General features: G+C 47.4%; 1 protein-coding gene across 3 annotated transcripts in view; it reads left to right on the plus strand.

The window, feature by feature from the left end:
- Nucleotides 1-23,576, plus strand: part of PTK2B (protein tyrosine kinase 2 beta) — a 130,369-nt gene that overhangs the window by 47,798 nt on the left and 58,995 nt on the right. For all 3 annotated transcript variants that reach the window (XM_060301279.2, XM_060301281.2, XM_030879088.2), the window contains exon 2: nucleotides 19,477-19,717. In XM_060301279.2, coding sequence (XP_060157262.1) covers nucleotides 19,514-19,717 — 204 coding nt within the window. In that variant the 5' untranslated portion in view covers nucleotides 19,477-19,513. The remainder of the gene's footprint in view (nucleotides 1-19,476; nucleotides 19,718-23,576) is intronic.

The following is a 23,576-nucleotide window of genomic DNA, read 5'->3' on the forward strand; positions in this document are numbered from 1 at the left end:
CTTGTTTCTCTGCGTGCAGCTGTATCTCTTTGTATGCCCAAATTTCTTCTTTTTAGAAGGACACCAATCAGATTGGATTAGGGCCCACCATAATGGCTTCATTTTACCTTAATTTCTTCTTTAAAGGCCCTAAGTCCAAATGCAGTCACATTCTGAGGTCCTGGGTGTCAGCTAAGCTTTCAGCATAGGAAGCGCATGGCCCTGCCTCCTGGGGCTGAGTTCTTTCCTCTGCCCCACATGTCTCACCCATAGTGAGCCTCTCCCCACCCCCGCCCCACCCCCAGTTATGCACTTAGCCCTGCTCCCCACTTTTGGTGAGCCCAGAGTATATAACAAGTGCACCGTGTCCATCCACGTCTGCTGCAGCTTCTGCCCTTACGACCTGTTTGCTCTCAGAAGGGCCGTGGGCTGCAGCAGCACGCAGGGCAGCCCATGCTCTGGGTCCTTTATTCCCCTCACCTGGCACACAGCCACGTGCAATCAGACACTTGACAGACGATGGCGATGGTGATGGCGATGTTGACAGCCGAGAATAGAACCCGCGAGTGGGAGGTTGTTTGCTCAGCCAGTGCTGTGGGGACGAAGGAGGGTGTGGTTGTCACCTCAGCTCGAGGATGAGCAGGGACCAGTGTTCACAGTGGACTGAGTGTTCCCAGGAGCCCCATCGGTGACTGCAAGGCCGTGGGAGAAGGTCCGGGCGTGTATGGTCTTCAAAGCCCATATGCAGCTCTAAAATCCTAAGAACCTAAGTCTAGACCCAGAGAGCTGGGAGCTGGGGCAGGCTCAAGCCACGCACGTCTGGGCAGGCGCTGGGGGCCTTGACTGCTGGAGATTGAGTGACCTCAGCAAGCAGCCGGTTACCATCACTGGTGTTGGCATAGCTCATCCAAACGATTTCTACGGGCTTCTCGAGGTTGGCATTAAAGTGTGTACGCGCAACGGGTGGTCCTGGTGTAGAATGATCTGTGAGTCCCCCAAACCCGCATGTTTCTCTGCAGCCTTGTGTTTAGACTGGCTGTGCAAAGCAGGGGTGAGGGGGCAGGGATTATGCCTGGCAGCTCCTGAGGCAGACCTAGCACCTACTGGTCGAAGCTGCAGAAAAACTCCTTTAGCACAGCATAGGAAAGACCCCTCCAGTACTGAAAATGGCCCCCAAATGGGACAAATGAGTTTCTTTGACAGGAATGAGTGCCTGTCATGGAAATGTTTGCGTAAACACTCGAAGGAACCAGAGGATCACGGATGAGGTGTGATTATGACTGATGCTTGATGTTGAGGATTTGGAGTTTACCAAGTGTTTTTATATTCATTGTTTTCATTCATCTTCACAACAGTTCAGGGAAGATAGTATTAACATGCCCAGCTCCTGTGGGTGAGAACAGTGAGCTTCAGGGAGGTGATAGGATTTGTCCCAGCTGAATTGCCTGGGCGGGGACAGACCTCCAAATACATGCTTCTTCCGTGCCCAGTATGATATGAAACTTCCCTCTCCCGGAAAGCCTCCTTTGGCTGCTGGTTGGGAGGCCTCAGTTCTGGCCCCTCTTCTGCCTCCTGCTGAACGTGGGCCTTACCCTTTCTGAGCCAGTCTCCCCTCCCTTGTAAAGGGGCCCATACCACCTCCAGAGAGAGGAGGAAGGAGAAGGACAGGTGGTCTGTGGACTGTCGCTTGCTACTACACGTGTGAGGGGAGAGGACTTCTACCTTAGGCCGCCATTAAAATGTAGACTCCCTTTCTGGGCAGGAAGAAACCTCTCCCAAGAGGGCAGTCCACCATGGGCAGGGTGAGGTAAAGACCTCCGAAGTGTTGGATGCAGATGCAGAAAGTTCTAGAAGGCAGAAGTCTCCTCTGTTTAACTCTGTGCCCGGCTGGCATCACCTGAGTAGTCAGTCCATAGGGGGTCACCAGGACTCCAGCACCCACAGGGGATTTCGTTTGGGTGAGGTGGACCTCCTGACAAAAACTCAGGTCCTCCAGTCCTGTGGCTGATGCATCAAAGGGTCCCTGCTCTGCTCCCCGCATCAAGATTTCAGCTCTGTGTCTTTGGGAAAGTGACTTGACATCTCTGACCTCAGTTTCCTCACCTATAAGGCAAAGGAGGTAAAAATACATCATTTATGAGTCCCTTCAGCTCTGGTTCTCACCACCAATGAATTTGTAATTGGAGTTGTTATGTTTTCTCCCTCATCAGTATCCCAGATTGTTCCTTTTCTTTTTGTCCTAATGACTTACCCCTCCCTGCTCCTGTGTCAATGACCCAGGGTCTCTCCTTGGGGCTAATGGTCTTAGCTCCAAGACTTTTATATCCAAGAGGGCATTTTGGGAAGCATCTAATCTGGTCCAGCAGGTTTAGCCTGGAATTCAGGGCCACTGAAAGGTGTTTTGGGGGGTTTATAAACATGGAAGCATTTCAGCCAAACAATGAATTAAGCCACCGCAGGAACCACTTGTAGAGTTTGAAACATTTGTGCTCAAGAGTTTGTTGGAAAAAACATTCCTCTCACTCAATCCCCTCACTTTTTAGATGAGAAAATTGAGGTCTCAGGAGGCGAGGTGACTTGACTGAGTTATCTAAGTATCTTTCTGGCATTTAGGTTAGATGTCATTCAAAAGATTTTAAATGCTGTAGCTTTTGTGGGTGTACGTGAGGTAACCGGAAAATTCTCAGCGTCTGTGTCTCTATTTCTGCGTAGAGAGCAAACGTATGGATGTCAAGGTGGCAAGGGGGGTGTGTGGGATGAATCAGGAGGTTGGGATTGACATATACACACTACTATGTATAAAACAGAAAACTAATGAGAACATCCTGTACAGCACAGGGCACTCTATTCAATGCTCTGTGGTGACCTAAATGGGGAAGGAAATCCAAACAAGAGGGGGTATATGAATACGTATGGCTGATTCACTTTGCTACACAGCAGAAGCTCACACAACATTGTGAAGCAACTATACTCCAATAAAAAATTAATTAAAAAAAGAGAAAATTCTCAGTCAGCAGAAGGAGAGAAGTACTAGAACTGGGTTCCTCTGGGGACTCTGGAAGGCCCGGCTATGAACATGACCCTCACCGCCCTCCCTCCCATTTCTGCCGGCTCCCACCCTTGCCCTGTGGTGTGAGGAGGGCCCACCGATGGCTCTTGCCCCCCCCCCAGCCCCTCCTGTGACGCAGGGCCCTTTCTGGGTTCTGCTGTGCCCTGTCCCTCCAGGTCTGTGGTGAAGCTGTGGAGAAGTGGGTTGGCTGTTGTTTTTTCTGACTTCCTGTGTGCTTCGGAAACCTCAAAGAAAGAACAGCTAAAGGAAGAAAGGGCTGAGGACCGTTATGCCAAACATAGACTTACATCCGACCTGGGGGGGAGCTAGCTTCATGATGGCTGTGGAACGAGAGCCCAGGATTCTGACTGCCCCCTGCCATTTCCTACCTGGGGCTGGAAGTAGGTAGGGGGGTCCTGGATATTTTCAGGTTTGGATCAACTGTACCTTGGGAGGTAGCCTCAGTGATTCTTGAGAAGCATTTATCACTGAAACCAGACCCATTAAAATGGAATGCTTAATTACCTCTCCGCCACAACTGTTTTCATTTCTCTGTCTCCTTTTCTGCATACACCTAGCTATAACCATGGGCACATATTTGTGTAGCAAATACGCATAGAATCGCTGGAGTTTTTTATTTTACTTTAATTGTGTATGCCTAAGTAGTCTCCTAACCCTAACCCTAGCCTTTTAGAACACGACAGGAATTAATTTATGAGTGAAGCTGTGTACCTGGGTGAGAAAGACAGAACTATGGGGAAATGCCAGACTCGCTCTCTTTCTTCCTCCCTCCCTTCTTTCCTTCCTTTCCTTCCTTCTCTTTTTCTTTTTTCCTGATGGCACATTGTGAGCTACCTGCCCATAAACCCCCATTCTCAGGGCCTCCTACTCAAATTGTGACCCACAGACGGGTCCCTAAGGGTCATTTCTTCCCCAGCCTAGCCTAGCCACCTGGCCCCAAGTTTGTATGCCTGCCTTTGGGTCCGTGAGATCTTTTTCTTCCATAGCTCTTGTAAAAGGATAACAGCAATTTTGCTACCGTTCGGGCTCAGAAAATTTTGGCTTGGGATTTCCCTTTGTATTTTATTTTGTTTTTCTAACCAGGGGAGAAAAAATTCCTACCACACTTTGAGAAGTGCTTGAGAACATTGTGAGAGAAGAGCTACAAGCTGGGGGATTTCTTGCCACCGTACTCAGGTTTTCCCTCCCTTGGAACTACTGTGGCTAGAGTTTTAAAAGGCCAGAGTTCCCCCCAATTTTTTGATTTTTCTGAGCTCTGAATAATTAAAGCCACCTATTTCTGCTCTTTCTGTCCATTTCTCAATAATAGGCTTGGGTAACAGTAAGAAACTAAAACAGAAACCACCACTGTGCTTGGACTCAGTCTCAGAGACAGCCAGGAACGTCCCACACTTAAGAATCGTAACTCACTGAGGTCTGTCACTGCACCAAGTGTTTGTCAGACTCCACCCTGCCAGTGGGAGCCTGCAGCCTGGGAATGGGGAGACCTGGGTTCCAGCCGAGAGTCCTTGCGTTTTAGTCTCTCTGAAACTCAGTGCTCACCAGCAAGACAAGGGCCAAACCAGCTGTTCTGCACCCTCACTGGTATGTATCAGAATCACCTGGGATGTGATTAAAAAATACAGATGACTGGGCCTCAGCCCAGAGATCTCCATTCATGGAGACGAAGACAGGGCTAAGGATTGGGATATATATACGTATACATACGTATATATTGTTAAAGCAAAATTATTCAGATACTTGCTAAAGAATGGTAAGACAGGCTTTATTCAGGGAAACTACTATAGTGGAGTTTTGCAGTAGGGGAAAGAAATTGAAATAAAACAAGGAAAAGTGGAAACGATTGCCAAGGACCAGGGCGGTGGTGCTGGTGGGGTGGCCAGTGGATGGACAGGGTGAGAGGGCAGGGTTTTCCTTTTCTAAGTTCACCTAGCAGGATTCTTGCTGAAGACAGGCTACAGTGACCAGAGGTTACCTGGGGGGTGCGGATGGGCAGCAATAGAAGGTGGGGAATTCTGGCTAAACCCACTTAGTGGGATTCTTGCTAAAGCTGGGACTCTACAAAGACAGAGATGGAAGCCGACGTCCAGGCCTAGTAGAGCAGAGGGCTCAGAGGAGCCTGACTGAAGTTTGGTCATGGAGAGAATCTTTGTCTATATGTGTATTAACACGTGTACCCACAGCCAGGTGAGGAAGGCCGGGTCCAAGTGCTGTTAGGGGTGATGTATCAGGTCAAATAGTCCACTGTTCTCACCGTTAGAATCCAGAGCCCTGGGGTTGTCTGTGGGCGGAGGCCTTCTTCTCCTTCTTCTCCGGCAGTCCCGGACCCATTACTGCAGGGTGTGGCAGTAAAGAGCCCACACCCGGAGCCCTCGGGACAACATGGGAATCCCTGCCCTGTGATCTTCAGGAAGTCGTTTTGCTCAGCCTCAGCTGCCCCATCCTTGAGATGGGTGATTAACAGTACCTACCATTTCAATTTCTTCTTAGGATTAAACGGGCTTTAGGTTAACCACTGTCAGTTCTCAGAAGTGAGCCTGCTGCAGGCGTGCAGGGGAGGAGAAAGGAAGGGGACACGGGCTCAGGGGCTCAGGGCTGGAGACGGAATCAAGGTCACAGTGTGGCAAAGACCCCCCAGGCCTTGGCAGGTGCTCTGGTCTCTTGGAGGACTGTCTAGGGTTAAGGATGACTTCCTGTAGTCCCAGGTTCTCTTGACAGATTTTATTGAGCTTTCTCTCTGCCTTATTCACCCCAATTCCTATTTTTATTTTTTATTTTTTTCTTCCTGTTTGGCCAGGTGGCCTGCGGGATCTTAGTTCCCTGACCAGGGATCGAACCCATGACTCCTGCAGCGGAAGCGTGGAATCTTAACCACTGGACCGCCAGGGAAGTCCTGACATCTAGATTTGGGGCCTATTTGCTCTCTAGCCTAACTCTGGGGTGAGAGGATTGGCCACTGTGGGCTATGTGGAGCGTGCAGAAAGTAAGAAAGTCAGGCTGTCAGAGGAGGAGCTAGAGGTTGAAAGGAGAAAGAGGGCCAGCATCTGGCCTCGTGGAAGCCACTTAATGTTTACATATATTTAACCAACATAACAGCAAAACTTAAGGTCTATTAACTGTATGTAATTCTAAACGTACATGCATTTTTACGTAGTTATAATCAGTATGTGAACTTCATTCCCTGTCACTTAACATTTTTAATATAAATATTTTCATGAATCACCACTGTTCATGTTTTTAAATGGCGTATATCGTTAATGATATTGCTTAGAATCCCCCCCCTCAGCATTTCCCTGAGCATTTTGTTCTGATTTCACTTTCTCTCTATTATAAATAGTACAGCTATGAACATCTTTGTGCATGTGATCCTTGCTTCCTCTTTAGTTATGTGGGGTGTGCATTTCCCACAGTTGGGTGGCCAAGTCAATACATGTGAGTTATTTGTTTTTTATTGAAGTGTAGTTGATTTACAATGTTGTATTTGTTTCTGGTGTACAGCAAAGTAATTCAGTTATACACATATGTGTGTGTGTGTGAATTTTGTTTTCAGATTCTTTTCCATTATAAGTTATTACAGGATATTGAATATAGTTCCCTGTGCTATACAGTAAATCCTTGTTGTTTATCTATTTTATATATAGTAACGTGTATCTCTTAATCCCAAACTCCTAATTTATCCCTCCCTCCCCCCTTTCCCCTTTGGTACCCATAAGTTTGTTTTCTATGTCTGTGAGTCTGTTTCTGTTTTGTAGATAAATTCATTTGCACTGTTTTTTAGATTGCACATATAAGTGATATCATATGATATTTGCCTTTCTCTGTCTGACTTACTTCACTTAGTACGATAATCTCTAGGTCCATGCATGTTGTTGCAGATGGCATTATTTCATTATTTTTTATGGCTGAGTAGTATTCCATTGTATATATATGTACCACATCTTTATCCATTTATCTGTCAATGGACACTTAGGTTGCTTCCACGTCTTGGCTATTGTAAATAGTGTTGCTATGAACATCGGGGTGCATGTGTCTTTTCGAATTACAGTTTTTGTCTTTTCTGGATATATGCCAGGGAGTGGGATTGCTGGATCATATGGTAACTCTATTTTTAGTTTTTTAAGGAACCTCCTTACTGTTCTCCATAGTGGCTGTATCAATTTACATTCCCACCAACAGTGTAGGAGGGTTCCCTTTTCTCCACACCCTCTCCAGCAATTATTGTTTGTAGATTTTTTGATGATGGCCATTCTGACCGGTGTGAGGCGATACCTCATTGTAGTTTTGATTTGCATTTCTCTATTAGTGATGCTGAGCATCTTTTCATGTGCCTGTTGGCCATCCGTGTGTCTTCTTTGGAGGAATGTCTATCTAGGTCTTCTGCCCCACGTGAGTCATTTTCTATTCAACTAGCTTGCTCTTCAGGAAGCCGGTTCTGAATCAACAGGCAATTGTACCAGTTTCATTTCAAGCCCATAAACATAAGATTTTATTATTTTTCTCCAGGTGTCTTGGCTGTTTAAAAGGTTTGTAGTGATACCTCAAAGTGGTTTTTATTAGCATTTTTAACTGCTGAGGATTTTCCCATCTATTTTTAATGTTCCCAAGTCTTTTCACACACAGGTGGCATCCTGTTTGCTGGACGGAGCATCTAAATTTGCACTAAAGCGAAAGCTGATCACTGCAGTGTACAGATTGGGGACACTGTCATACTTAATGGTTTGAGTATCTGTTTACAGAAAGCAAATTTGTAGTGTCTACTGGAGTTGCAAAGAGTAGCAGATTGGGGGTTGGTAGGTGGAGAAGCTTGTTCAGGAGGATGTTTTCGTTGTTTTTAAGGTGGTACTGGATGAGGGGACTATACCTCTACTGTCAGACCTGGCTTTGTACTTTCTGGCTGAAAAAAAAAAGTACTTTTGAGTTTTCATTTCATTGTCAATTTTTTTTCTGTTTATTAAATGTATCATCAAAGATAACAAAATTCTACATCATCATGATTATTACACATATTAATATATAAAAGGCCAGTATTCCTTTTAGCGCTGCAGGGCTGGAAACTGATGTTTATGTGTAAGTTTTTGTGTGAGCAGAATTCTGGGGCCATATCAGAAAAGCAGTGTTCATCTGGAACCACCTTGCTGTGCGGAGACAAAGCCCCTAGTGGTGGGACTTGGGCTGTGGGCTGTGTTTGTTGGGCTAAAATGGGAAATCTGAGTGCTGGTCCTGCCTCTGCCACTTAAGAAAAGTGACCCCAGGCAAAGTGCTTGGTCGCTTTTCCTCATCCTCCAAATGGGAGTGGCGTCTGCCTTGGGAGATAGTAGCAAGATAGCGAGTGTTCAAACACTCTAGAAAGGGGTGCACGGTGGGTGTTCTGAGCATGTAAAGACCACCGCTCTTTTTTTATATCGTTTTTTTAAACTTTTTATTTTATATTGGAGCATAGCCAATTAACAATGTTGTGATAGTTTCAGGTGCACAGCAAAGCGACTCAGTCATACATATACATATATTCATTCTCCCAGACTCCCCTCCCATCCAGGCTGCCGTATAACATTGAGCAGAGTTCCCCGTGCTATACAGTAGGTCCTTATTGGTTATCCATTTTATTTATTTATTTATTTAAAAAATTTTATTTATTGGCTGCATTGGGTCTTCGTTGCTGCACGCAGGCTTTCTCTAGTTGCAGCGAGCGGAGGCTACTCTTTGTTGTGGTGCACGGGCGTCTCATTGTGGTGGCTTCTCTTGTTGTGGAGCACGGGCTCTAGGTGCACGGACTTCAGTAGTTGTGGCACATGGGCTCAGTAGTTGTGGCTCGCAGGCTCTAGAGTGCAGGCCCAGTAGTTGTGGTGCACGGGCTTAGTTGCTCCATGACATGTGGGATCTTCCTGGACAAGGGCTCGAACCCATGTCCCCTGCATTGGCAGGCAGATTCTTAACCACTGTGCCACCAGGGAAGCTCCTAGTTATCCGTTTTAAATATAGCAGTGTGTACATGTCGATCCCAAACTCCTTGACCATCCCTTCCTTCCACCCTTCCCCCTGGTAACCATAAGTTCGTTCTCTAAGTCTGTGAGTCTGTTTCTGTTTTGTAAATAACTTGATGTGTATCATTTCTTTTTAGATTCCACAAATAAGGGATATCATACGATATTTCTCTTTCTCTGTCTGACTTACTTCACTCAGTATGACAATCTCTAGGTCCATCCCTGTTGCTGCAACTAGCATTATTTCATTCTTTTTAACGTCTGAGTAATATTCCACTGTGTATATGTACCACGTCTTCTTTATCCATTCCTCTGTCCATGGACATTTAGGTTGCTTCCATGTCTTGGCTGTTGTAAACAGTGCTGCAGTGAACATTAGCGTGCACGTATCCTTTTGAACCATAGCTTTCTCTGGATATATGCCCAGGAGTGGGATGGCAGGGTCATATGGTAGCTCTATTTTTAGTTTTTAAAGGAACCTCCATACTGTTCTCCATAGTGGTTGTACCAGTTTACATTCCCACCAACAGTGTAGGAGGGTGCCCTTCTCTCCACACCCTCTCCAGCATTTATTGTTTGCGGATTTTTCAATGATAGCCATTTGACTGGTGTGAGGTGATATCTTATTGTAGTTTTGTAAAAGAGTCTGTTGCACTTTTTTAAAAACCTTGACTTGGATGAAGGAGTGGGGTCCATCTCTTGCATGGCAGCCCTGCAGCCATTTGAAACCAACAGTCCCGTCCTCATTTCCCAGGACTCCCATCCCCCTTTAGCCTAAGGGTCTGCCTCCCAGGCTCCCCACGCTCTGAAAGTCCTGGGATGTTCACCATAGAACACAGTCTCTCAAACCCCGGGGCTGTGGGCCACCAGTTCTGTAGATGAAGTTGTCTCCATGCCCCGGGGGGAATCACTGTCCTTATTTTAGGGATTTTCTAGTGACCCCAAAACCACGTTAAAGTTTTCGGCAGCTCTTTCATAGTGACTAACAGTGACTTCACAGCTTAAACCCCATTGTTTAAATCCATGCTGTTGCTAAACCACATCTTCCTCATCCCAGACTGGGGAAGATTTTTTTTTTTTAAGTCTACGTAAAGAACTTCACATTTATCCCATTTCACTGGCTGCATTCTGTTCCCCTTGGCGTGTTTTGCCTGCCTGTGCAGATGTCAGGGGCCCTCTGTGGTCTTCAGCCAGAGTCACAATCGCCCCCTAATCCTGTGCTCAACATGGTGCTTTTTGTCTAATAACCACAAACTCCTAAATGCCAAATAAAGAGGTGTGAACAAGGACCCATTCAAAAAGCCATCGGTCCTCAGGTTAATACAGACACTTGATCAGCAGTTGTTGGGAAAAACCATTTGGCCAGTTATGAGTTCACCTCCTTGTCACTTGGCCTCCTCATCTTCCTCTCAAGAAAATGGGGAAGAATTCAAAATACTCAAATGTAGCGTTGAGTCATTGTGGTACCGAATTTCCCAGCCCAACAACCAATTCTGTATCACATGCAGAGAGGCAAATGGGATTTGCTGGAGCTGCAGGCTGGGAGAGAAGGAAGAGGCTGACATTGGGACTCGAAGCAGAGGAGAATTTAGTTTGAGCTTAACGAGGACAGAATGTGGCTTTGAAAATTACAACTTTTTAGGAAATTGGAAAGTCACAGGAGCTCCTCGGAGGAAGGAGCGCATCTTAAAATTCTGTGCTGCCGTGCACCTTGTAGATTGCTATCTTGAAGTGCTGGGTGGTGATACCACTGCCGGGACCAGACAACATCAAGGGTCAGAGGCAGGCTTGAAGCAAGTGACTATAGAATCTGCCCCCATCCTACTCCCGGGTCACTCACTGTTCAGGCCGTGCGGTGCTGGAATCAGCTCTCACAACATGCATTTCTCCCCAAGTCTGCCGTCAGTGAGATCATGTTGGTAGCTTGAAATCAGCGATGACGGAAGTATTGACACAAGAGAAATCGGCAAATGCTGCAGACCAGGCCATCTTTGCCCTGGATTACTGGTGAAACTCATGCCAAGGCCTTATGTGAGCCACTCTTCTGCCTCCTAGCTCATGCCTGGCTTCATCCTATGGCCAAAATTATATTTTTTATGTGAAAATCTGCTTCTCCATGGGGTCTTATATTGTCACCATCTCCTCTCATTTCCCGGCGGCCCTTCAGCACCCTCCTGACCAGCCCTATACCATAGCACGTGATTTCCCGAGCTTGCTGTGTCACCTTTTCCTGAGATCCAGGCGCCCCAGAGGCAAGTCCTCTCCTGTGATCAACTAATACCCAGCAGAGACCCCTATTAGATCCCATACCATGTGGTGGCTGCTTTGCTCGAATCCTTTTCCTTTTTACGGTATTGTGAGTCTCTGCTGGACGGGGACCCTCTTCCCACTTTTGCTTATCTTCATACCTCCGGAGTCTGGTGTGTCTCCTGAAACATAGCAAGGCAGAGAGAGAGGGAGAGAGAGAGAGAGAGAGAGAGAGAGAGAGAGAGGGAGAGAGAGAGAGAGAGAATTGGAGGGCTGGGGGAAGAGGGAAAGGGGAGAAGAGGAAAAAGAAGAAAGGCGGCGATGGGGGGAGAAAAACGGGCCAGTCCGAATCACTCATGAGCTGGCCGACTAGGACCAAGGGGAGTGGGATTTCTTGAAGGGCTGGGGAGCTAGCGGCGCTCAGAAGTCACACAGGAGGTTAAGAAAACTCTGCCCAGCTGCAGGGATCAAAGTCCTTGAACCAGTGGGAGAACAGAGGTTCTGTTAACAAGGAAGGACAGGTAATGCGTCTCTGTTGCCCCCCTCCCAGCGCCCTGAGAGCCAGCTACGAGTCAGGTGACCTCTGGGTCGCAAAGTGCTGGCAACAGAATGATCTGGAGTGGGTCGTGTGTGCGGGGGTGACGAGCTGAAAATGTGGGAGACTCTCAAAGGTTTTTTGAATTACATTGAATTATAGCTGGTGCTAATCACAACCTTCCTGGTTCCTTCCTTTGCAAGGTAATGGGGAGGGACGCTCGGAGAGGAGGGGAAGGGATTAACCAAGTGATGGATTGGGTGGCCCTGGAGCAGGCAGAATGCCGGCCCTCATGGGAACTGGGGTTTGAAAGGGCCCAGGGCTGGGGAGGGAACGCTGTGTGGAGACAGTAGGGCCCAGCTTCCCAGACACGGCAGGCCTGGCTCCCCAAGATGGCAAGGTCATTGCCAATTCGTTAAGTGGCTGCTCTCAGCAGGCCTTTGCAGAGGAAAGGCATGTGTTCCCCATTTTGTTGATGGGGAAACAGCAAGAGGAAGTGACTCAGAGACAGAGTGGAAATAAAATGTGTGTCTCATGACATTCTGGCTTCTGCTAGATCCAAAGGGCTGGCGTTTTGACTGTGTTCTGTGTGGCCTCGGTCCACGCTTCTGTGGGTTCGCAGGACAGACGACGGCCCTCCGTGTGAGCAGAGAGTAGGAGGTAGAGGTGTTCTTTTCAGGTGCCCAGGCAGGTGCAGAAGGTGGGTGTTGGAGGAAAGGCAGCCTCAGAGCCCTGGAGACAGGAGGGGCTGCCACCACCCCCTGAGCCTCGACTTACTCGGCCAGTTTAATTTTTTTAAGTGGGCGCTGGTATTGGGTTTTTGGTTCTTTCTTCTGCCAAGTCACAGGCGTTTAAAAAATACATGTGCCAGGGAGTTTACATAGGTAATCTCTGATTTTCTAGAAAGTTCTGCAGGATAGGTAATGTTAGCCTCCTATCCCAAGAGAGGAAACTGAGGTCTAGAGAGGTGACACAACTGGTAAGTGGCAGACACTTAAGGCCACCACGTTGCCTAGCTCTGAAATCCTTCGTGAGTAACGGCCTAGACTTCTGCAGCATGGCAGCCCCGAGGACATGAGTTTTAAACCCAGGTTCGAATGAGTCAGATGTGTGTGCCTTCTCCCTGACATCGTGCCACCTTCCTGACGAATGGTGCCCTTTCCGTGCTCCCTGAAGTCATGGGCAGAACTTTCAGTCCTCAAGACATTGCCCTTTACCCTTGGAACTCCCAGCGTCACTCTCAAGTCTGGTTCCCGAAGAGGCCAAGCTTCCAGGCCAATTGGTAAAGGCTATCGTTGTCGTTTCATAAATGAATTAACATTGAAAAACCAAAAAAAAAAAAAAAAAAAAAACAAAGGTGGAAAGACAAAGTTAGAATAAAAGACTGCCTCTCACATGGAATACGTTCAGCTTTATGATGGATTCTTTACAGTGTTCTTATTTTTCTCATTTTGCCATGGACACGGCGAAACATCACGAAAGGCCATCATCCACCTGCCAACTGCTGTTTGGGAACTCTGTCCCATCCCAGCTTGACGTCTCAAGGCATCAGAGCCAGTTGGTGGCAGAGCCAGACACTAAGTCCTAAGCATGGTGGCAGGACGTGACACCAGCAGCCCACTCGCCATTGGCAACATGGTGGCCTTAATTCTCTGCTGCTTACCAGTTGTATGCTGTGGACAGTCACCTCGCTAGACCTCTCTCACATTACCTATCCTGCAGAATCCTCCTAGAGAATTAGAGGTTACTTACATAAACTCCCTGGCACACAGTATGTGCTCAATAAGACGTAACGTTACCTTGCAGTGTCTTCAAGATCAAGAGTGTATTTTTCTGTGATGTTGACCCCTATAACCCTGACATCTTCCCCACACCAGGAGCACAGCCCTGGGGACAGTGACAACCCAGAGGATCTGAAGGGACTTCAATCCTGCTTCAGTCTCCCCTCCCCCTTCAGGCAGGTGAATGTCTTGCCGTTCAGGAAGAGTGTCATTTATTTTCTTCCTGAAGACTTCAGGGACTCAGAGATTGTACCGCTTCCCTTAGTGCCCTTGGCAGGTCTTGGCCAAGACGTTCTTATAGCCAATCAAAACTTTTCCTGTTTTAATTTGAGCCCATTTCCTTGTGTTTGTTATTCTTTGGCTTTGCCTTGGGCAGATCTGGGGGTTGGGAGACAGCCGGAGCCCACGGTGGCTCTGAGCCAGGGTTTTCTCCAGTGCCATGGGACGGTCTCTCCTCTGACAGTGCCCATAGGGTCTAGGGCAGGCCAGGATGCAGGGAGGAAGGATTGCCAGGCTGGGGTCTAGGTCTGGACTACAGGAAGGAGCAGGGGTTTTGGCTCACACACTTAGAGTCAGAGGATTTTGTGATCAACAAAATCCAGAGACAAGCTACTGATGAGAAATTCAAGTAATCAGGCAAAGTCTGGAGGAACAGGCAAGTTCTGTTGTCCAGAAACAGGAGCTAGAGTCAGCAGGTCGTTCTCATGTCTTCCTAACTGCACCCAGTGCCATATGTTGGTAGCTTGAAATCAGCCATGGTGGGCCTGGAGAGAAGACTATGCGTGACGTTGAGGGCTGTGTTCTCCAAGACCCCCAAGGCAGGTGACTGAGGCTTTCCTTATATAACACCTTTCAGTTACTCTTCTTCAGAGAGTTTTGGGGGACCCCTTGGCAGTTCACTGCAGATCTGTACTGACAGTTGGGAGTTTTGGATGCCCTTGAGGGAGTTGCCACGTGTCAGCAGAGACGTGGGCACCACCTTTCTGGGCTGAGGTCTTTCGGCCAAACACCTCCAAGACCTCTCATGACCAAGTCCTAGCTTGGGGAGGGGTGATGCTCTCTAAGCCAGGAGGACTCTGGATGCTTCACAGACTGGGGTGTTCCATGCTGGGGTGACGCATTTCTTCTTGCATGGAGTTTGTGCCCACGTCTGTGGTATCAAGAGATACTACTTTCTTCAAAGGCAGATGGGAAGGTGGGAAAAACTTTGAACTTGGATTCAAATCTGCTTTGGGATCCGAGTTTGCTACTCAACAAGCACGATCCCTTGACCAGATGGCTTAAAATTTCTTGAGTATGTTTTCTCCTTTGTAAAATGGTCATGATCATCTCTGCACATCTCCCAGGATTGTTGTGCAAAACGCATATGTTTCTTTTAAAGTTTTTAAATTGTAATTGTTTTTGGAATAGATAGCCCAAGGTTACCACTACAAAGGACTAAGGGCAGACCTGAGGGACTAGCATTGGTCTGAAGGCAAAGGTAGATCCCGGGTGACTGAAATAATTTTGCTAAGATATTTCAGCGGGATCCACGTTGACTACTATGAGTGATGGCTCCTGAACCAAAGGCCAGGAAAAAACTGATGACGATAAGAAACCAGTGTCATCCGAGTGTGTTGATGATGGCCAACATATCAGTCTAGGTTGGATGTAGAATATGAACACTGCTCTTTGATCAGGGTCTGGTGGGGGCTGGCTCCTGCGTGGGCCAGGCACTGCCCAGTTAGGCTGGGAAACGGGAGTCAACTATCAGGCTGTGGTTTCTCGTCATCACATTTTTGAACCTACAGTGACACATTACTATCACCCAAAGTCCATAGTTTACATCGGGGTTCAGTGTCGGTGTTGTGCATTCCATGAGTTCCGACAAGTGTATGATGACATGTGTCCATCCCTATCATATCACGGAGAGTATTTTCACTGCCCTCAAAATCCTCCATGCTCCTCCGATTCATCTCTCCTTTCCCCCAAGCCCTGGCAACCACTGATCTTTTTACTGTCTCCATAGTTTTGCCTTTTCCAGAATGTCATATAGTTGAAACCATACAGTTTGTAGCCTTTTCAGATTGGCTCCTTTCACTTAGTCATATGCATTTAAGGTTCCTCCATGCCTTTTCATGGCTTGCTAGAGCATATCTTTTGGGCATCGAATCATATTCCGTCGTCTGGGTGTACCCATAGTAAGGTAAGATGTTAAGAATAGGGGAAACTGAGTGAGGGGTATCTGAGAACTCTCTGTATTATCTTTGCAACTTTTCTGTAAATCTAAAACTCGTTTAAAATAAAAAGTTTATTAAACAAACGAAAAAGTATTCCACTGTCTGTATGTACCACAGCTTATTTATCTGTTCGCCTACTGAAGGACATCTTGATTGCTTCTAAGTTTCGGTAATTATGAATAAAGTTGCTATAAACATCCATGTGCAGGTTTTCGTGTGGACATAAGTTTTCAGCCCCTTTGGGTAAATACCAAGGAGCATGACTGATAAATCATGTAAGAGTCTGTTTAGTTTTGTAAGAAACCATACAACTGTCTTCCAAAGTTTGCGCCAGCGATAAATGAGCATCCCTGTTGCCCCACATCCTCGTTACATGTTTACATCCTCTTGGCCCCTCAAGTTTAAAAGTACCGCATCTCATTGCACCACTGGCTGTAACCGCAAGGTTAAAAGCACCGTGGGGGCCTAACCCCCTCCCCCTGCAGACTCTGCCCTGACCTCTGTCCTGGCGAAGCTTTCTGACTTGCTCTGCCTCTGATACTGGGCTCTGCCTTTCAGAGAAGGCTTCTCTCCTTCACTCTTCTCTTCAGCCAATGACACACATCACATGTGAAAGTGGAGCTTCCAAGATCGTAACAGCCAGATCTCTTATTATTATTCCTATAATATTAATATTATTCCTATAATTCATATTATTCCTACTTAACTGTTCTCTTTCAGACTCTCCCCTGGTATTTCAGGGAGTCCCCAGGGTGTCTCTGTGTGCTCACCAGCACCAGTACCCTTTGGGTGGGAATGCTGCCTGGGCTGGGGGGTATCTTCTGAATGGCACCCCGTCCCCTTCACTGTGGGTGTCCAGAAGCCACATGGCGTGACCTGCAGCTGTGGGTATAACGGCCTCCTTCCAGCTCTGAGTCCACGTTCCCACTGGCCAACCTGATGACACTGCTTGCACCCCTATTTTCCAAATGGTCTTTGGGGTGTAGGCCTTTTGGCTTCCATTGGCATGATGTAGTCCCTGGGGACAGACACCATATGCTACTCCATTTCCTTCCTACCCAGATGCCTGTTTCACAAAACTGTGTCATGAGACCCCTGCCTGGAAATTAGTTTATACAAACAGATGCCCAGGGGTCATGGGGCCCCTGGCTCAGTAGACACGGGAGATCCTGAACCTAGGACCAGATGTGTGTGTGTTATTGATGGTTTTATATATATATATATATATATATATATATATATATATATATATATGCGGTTGTCTGTATGACTAGAGTGTACGCTCTTTAGGGGCAAGACATCCTTCCCTCTTTTTCACATCCTATAGCAGATTAGTCATGGTCCCTTCTGATGTCCCCTTGGGCCTTGCCATTTCAGTATTCTGCTTACTTTTACCTGCCAGCATCTGCGTCTTTTTGCCTGGGGACTTCCTCTGGCTCTGAGTCCACTCTGCCCTTGTGCAGAACTGGCTGGAAATGCTGGGACGATGGCTGTTAAGAAGTGGTGTGGCTCTGTCGCTCGCTGGCTGGAGTGGCTCTACAGCGTGTGTTCTGTCCTCGCTCCCAGGGCTCCCAGCAGGGTTCCTCTGCAGTTGTCCAAGCGATCGCTCCATTGATAAGAGGCTGCCTTCCTTTCCCTGTCCCACACGTCCCACTCCCTGGTAGGTTTCCTGGGGTTGCCTCTCAAACTACTTCCCCGGTTTCCTTATTGAAGGTCTGGGGAAACCGAGACACACACCCAGTACATAGCAGAGGATTGGCACACGGGACAGGTCCAGTAGACATTGAAAAAAGGCATGGATGCTTCTAGAATACACATACTAGTCTCTAAAATAAAGCAGACTGGGTAGTCTTTTCTCCATCTGTCTTGTCCCAAATTCTGCCTGCCCAGGTGGACTCAGGCTGGAGCTCTGCTCCTTGTCTGCCTGCCCTGATGGAAGGGACACATCCTGCTTCTTTCCTTGTCCTCACAGCATCTCTTTCATGTCTTCATAATACACACTGGCTTTTTAAAGGAATGACTCCTTGCAGCTAGTGACTGTCTATGTTTCCCTTCTAGTGCCCAGCAGTGTGATTGAATGAACATAGACTTTGCTGCCACATCTAAAATATTTGACTCCACATTTGTATTTTTAAATTAATTTTTATTGGAGTCTAGTTGATTTACAATGTTGTGTTAGTTTCTGCTGTACAGCAAAATGAATCAGTTATACACATACATATATCCAGTCTTTTTTAGGTTCTTTTCCCATATAGGTCATTACAGAGTACTGAGTAGAGTTCCCTGTGCTATATGGTAGGTCCTTAATAGTTACCTGTTTTATATGTAGTTGTGTGTATATGTCAATCCCAATCTCCCAGTTTATCCCTCCCCCCCATTCCCTCTTGGTAACCATAGGTTTGTTTTCTACATCTGTGACTCTATTTCTGTTTTGGAAATAAGTTCATTTGTCCCATTTGTGTTTTAACTTTGCCAGCTCCGTCCTTCAGCCCCCAACTCCCAGTCTGAGGAATGTCCGCCTAAAATCACAGTCTCCTGTTAGAAGGGAGAGATTCTTCTGTAAGAGCGGGTTCCATATGAGAGCTAAGCTTAGTCTGGAAGAGGTTCTCAACCCAGCCTGGATGTTAGAAACTTAAAAATACCAATGCCAGGCCTCCCACGGACAACCTCAGTGGCAATCTCTGGGCACAGGGTCTGCATTTAGACTTTCTTGACAGCTCCCCAGGGGCTCCTAATGTGGAGGCAAGATCGACACCTCCAGTCTGGAGCTAGAACTTCCATTGCTTCCTTTGGGTATTTCTGCTTTAGACCAGTGGGAATAAACCCTACAGAGCTGTTTGTCGTGGGATCCAGAGGCCAGGACCAATCTGGCTGAGATTTGGGGTGATCTAAAGACTCCTAGGATTCTTACAGTCTATATAGATGTCAACCAAACTGTCATCAGAACTGGGCTGGGTCTGGAGGCCCAGCCCCACCTCTTCGCCCCGCAGCAGAAAGACCTCGCAGATTGGGCTGCCGGGGTGCTGTCCCTCTGTATGCAGTGCGTGATGCTCTGGGAGATGACTTCCTGTGGGACTGAGGCTTCGAGCCCTGAAAGCCCAGGTTGGCGGCTGCAGGTGCGGGTGGGCGGAGCCCTCAGCTACTAGGCTGGCCCCCCAACCTGGGCCCTTGCCTGTCTTTCCCATTCCAGTGCCCTCCAGGCCACCCATTCTCCACTTCGATTCCTTCCCGGCTTCTCTCCCCTTGTCCCTGTTTCTCTCCTGCTATTTTCTACTGTCTCGCTCTTCGCTTTTTCTGCTCAGCTGTGCCTTGGAACCAGGCTGGGGCCGCCTCCTCTCAGAGCTGCGTTTGCAACGTGTGGGCCCCTTGCCTGGGAGCCAGTGTGGGAGGAGAAAAGTGATGGCGAGAGGGGGCTTCTAGCAGAGAGCTCACAGCCTGCGAGCTCTGGGTCCCGGTCGATACCTGGATGTTTAGGCAAACTGCTCCTTTATTTGTGTTTCTGCTTCCCCATCCATGAAGCCGGATGCCTTTAAGGGGAGTTTTCGGGAGTGGGTGGATGTGTGCTTTGCACAGGTCTCAGAGCTTGTTGGGTGCTGTCCCAGGGGGATGAGGCGTGTGGGCCCACACCACTCATTTCAGGGCTGTCCCTCTGCTGTCTCCACAGGACTGCGATGTGCCGGTCCTAGCTGCCGTCTGAGAGGATGTCCGGGGTTTCTGAGACCCTGAGCCGAGTGAAGGTGGGCACGTTACGTCGGCCTGAAGGCCCCCCAGAGCCCATGGTGGCAGTGCCAGTAGACGTGGAAAAGGAAGACGTGCGGATCCTCAAGGTCTGCTTCTATAGCAACAGCTTCAACCCCGGGAAGAACTTCAAACTAGTTAAATGCACTGTGCAGACCGAGATCCGGGTGAGTGTGGTGGGTGCTGCCTGCTCCGTCCGTTTGTCTGTCTCTCCCTCATCTTCCTGGGCAGCTGAGCATCCCTCCTTCAGCCTAGCAGGCTCTCCTGTATCCACCACCTGGGCTGGGGGCCCTGGAGGGATGTTCTTAGCCTGTGGCTCCAGGCCTCCTCTCCAGGGCTCTGCAGCCTGAGGCACAGATTGTGTAGCCTTTGTTTGAACCCCAGATCGTTTGCTCAAGCTTTGATCTATCTCATTTCAACTCATTCAATATTTATGACATTTGAGGCTCTGCTAGGGATGTAAGCTCCCCCCACCCTCAGAGGGTTTACACTCTCATGGAATTGGAATACACAAGTGATTGCATTGAAAATAGAACAAAAGTGGTTTAGGACATGCGCTGCGTGCTTACAGAAGGGAGCTGTGAGGCGTTTCGAGGATGCTAATAAACTAGAGATGCCCTCGACCAGGGGCATGGTTGCCAGGCCCTTTCTGAGGCAGTACTTCAGCTGGCTCACTTTCACCCAGGGCCTCGGAATCTGTTTTGCAAATCCAGGTACCCACAGTCATCAGGGCACCTAGACACCAGGAAGCCAGTTCTCTTTAGCCAAACGTGTAAGAACTTGTCATCAGAAGCAGAGTCACAATACACTGATTGATTTTAAATGCCTACGTTTATTGAATAATTACTATGTACATGCCTGACTCAATCCCTTTACATTATCTCACTGAATCCTCCCCACAGCGCCATGAGGTAGATACAATGAGGATATCCCTTTCCACTCTCAGAATATTCCTTTCTGATGATGCAAAAGAAAGCCAGATCGATTCTCCAGAGTTTGCTTAGTGGCTTTGTAATTTGAACAAAGGAAGCAGGAGAACCTTGGGAAAACTGCGCAGGTCTGAGAAAGCTGGATGAACCATCTCCAATCCTCTCATCACTAATCCTTCCCTGTCCTGGAAGTCAGCATCCCCCAAACTCAGTCAGCGTCTTTTCTGCCCGGTGCTGGCAGCAGCCTCTCCACGTCTGTCCCTTTGGCTGCCTTCTGTCTGTAACAGCACACGCTGTACTTCAGTACACCCGAGCAGGATGTAATTGATTAGGTCACTGTCTTAGCCAGTTGTCACAACTGATGATGGTTTGGTTCTTCCCTCTGTTTCCTATAACTGATTTGATTAGGGCCTTGTTTGCATCTTATGGTTCCAGATCTGTAGGTACAGTTGTGTCCCGAGAGCAAGCCATGGGCACCTTCCTCCAGGAGGATGTTTTCATGTCTCCTTAACTATCTACTTCTTGAGTCTTCCTTTGGGTGTATCATCTTTGCAGATAGCTGATGCCATCTACCGTGGGGTTTTCGAGTTTAATTTTCAGAAGGCAACCCGATTCCCATGTTCGGAGCACCTCCCTGCTTTTTTGTGCTGAAACCCAAAGAGCATCTGGTTAGACCAGATTAGAGCGTGTTCTGTGGCATTATGGTGCAAAGGGACCCTAAAGGATTGGTAGATTGGAAGAGGCAGTGCTGAGGAGAGCAGGGGGCTTTCCAAGAGGAAGGGACAGCAAGAACAAAGGCAGGGAGGCTGCTCATGGGAGCCTCCAGGGAGGCTGGAGCATGGGTTATATTTAGAAAAGTATCTAAAGTCAAGATCAGAAAGGAAATTTGATGGCCAATAAGGGAGGGCCTAGAATATCAAGCTAAGGAATTTGTACTTGGACAGGTATTAGAAACACACAGCTTTTAAGCAGGGGAGAAGCTTTCCTGGAGCTGTCTGATGTCTTGCTAGGTGTCTAAGGGGAAAAAATACAATAGCCTACAGAACGGGCAGTGAGACCCAAGCTTAAGAAGAATGGCTAGCTCTTGAGGCATTGCCTGGAGGGGTGTGAGAACAGAGGTGGAACAAAGAAAGAAGCGATAGCCTTCTAGGTGTTTATGTCCCAGCCTTGTGATTTTGCCTGTTTCCAATCTGTCCTATAGGCAACATATCACCTGCTTATTGCAAACAGCCATGGCTTTCAAATCACCTAGACTTTGAGCCCGATACTGCTCCACCCTTACTGGTTTTATGGCCTTAGACCCAACACAACTAACCTGGCTCAGTCCCTTCACTTGGGGATTATGCCCACCTGTAACCTTGTTGTAAGGATCAGAGGTGATAGATGGGAAGCGTCCAGCATATGGCAGGAGCTCAATCATTGGAAGCTATTGACTGTGTGGGTCATTACCCTGCTCAAGAATCTCCAAGGGTCTCTAATCACCCATAGAATAAAGTTCAAATCATCTTCTTTTAGTGTTTATCCACTTATCTGTCATATTTTCAAATAAAGTAAGATGATCAGATTTGTATTTTGAAACAGTATGTAGTGTCCTGCAAGATGTTAAGACGTGCATGCTGGAGAAGGGTTTTTATGGTCAAAGAAGTTTGGGGAATGCTTGGTTAAACAATCCTGAACCAATTCCTTTGTGACAGGACTTCTCAGAATCTTAAACATGCTGTCATGCATGGTGGGTCACCAAGAAAGAGCCACAGAGGTGATGTTTTCTTAAGTCAGCCATTCCTTATTTGCCTAAGAAACCCTTCTCTTAAAAGTTGGACAACCAGTTCTCTAGGAAATCATTTAGGGATCCGTTTTTCCTAAACTCTGACCAAAGTACAAAAAGGGTAGGAGAGAGGAAAAGCTGGTGAAAGGGAGATGGATTAGGAAGCTGTGGCCGTAGTGTGGGCGGGAAATGATGAACTAGGGAAGTGGCATTGGGAACAAAGACAGGTCAACAGATCTGAGTGCATCTAAAGAGGCAGAGTCAACAGAACTTGATGATTAACTAGACGTAGGGAGGAAGAGAAAGGAGGGAGACAAGGACGACTCAAGCTTTTGCTTGGGCAGCTGAATGGGTGTTGATGCCATTCATTGAGATACCAACAGAGAAAGGAAGGGTGTTCTGAGATTTCAGCTTTACATGTGTTGTGTTTGAAGTGTTTATGAAACACACTCATTGAGGAATGTGGGCCTGGAGCTGAGGAGGGAGAAAGGACCTAGAGGTGAGGATTTGGGAGTCATTCTGCAATGGATACCATATGAATAGGTAGGATCACCCACGGAGAATGAGCAGAGCAAGAGAAGGAGTTCCAGTTAGGAAACCTTGGGAAACCAACCTCGAAGTGGCTGGTAAAGAGGGGCAAATGAAGGGAAAAAGAAGAATCATCCAGAGAAAGGTGAAAAGAACCAAGAGAACAGGAAGGTGACAGAAGCAGAGGAAACTTTGAGGAAAGAGTGGTTAGCAGTCAGACACTCAGAAAGGTCAAATCAGATAAGGCTAAAAATAGGTTCATTGACTTCAGCAACAGGTGCTATGATGATCTTTTACTGGGCAGTTTCAGTGAAGAGATGGGGGCAGAAGCCATCGTGCAGTCAGTTGGAGAGTGGAGACAGTGAATGTTACCATTTCAGAGAGGTTTTGCTCATGAAGGGAAGGAAGGAGGAAAAGGCAAGAGGAACAGTGTTACCGGCAGAGGAAATGGCATGTGCTAAGATCCTGAAGTGACCAACACACATGTCAGGTTTGAGGCTAAAGGATGTCCAAAGTTGACTAGTTAGGCCATGCTATTGATTTTGGATTTTACCCCGTCTTCCGTGGGAAGCCACTGATATAGTTTAAACATGCGAGTGATATGAGATTGCATTTTTAAAAGGTCACTTGGGTTACATAGTGGAAAATAGACTGGAGAAGGCAAGAATGGATGTGAGGAGATGTTAGGTGGCTATTGGCGTGATCCAGATAAGAGATGATGATAGCTTAGATTAGGGTTGTAGCCACGGAGATGATGATGATGATGATGTTTATGGTGATGATGATGATGGTGATGATAATGTT

The sequence above is a fragment of the Globicephala melas genome, chromosome 6 (assembly GCF_963455315.2).
Source record: "Globicephala melas chromosome 6, mGloMel1.2, whole genome shotgun sequence".
Lineage (NCBI taxonomy): Eukaryota > Metazoa > Chordata > Mammalia > Artiodactyla > Delphinidae > Globicephala > Globicephala melas.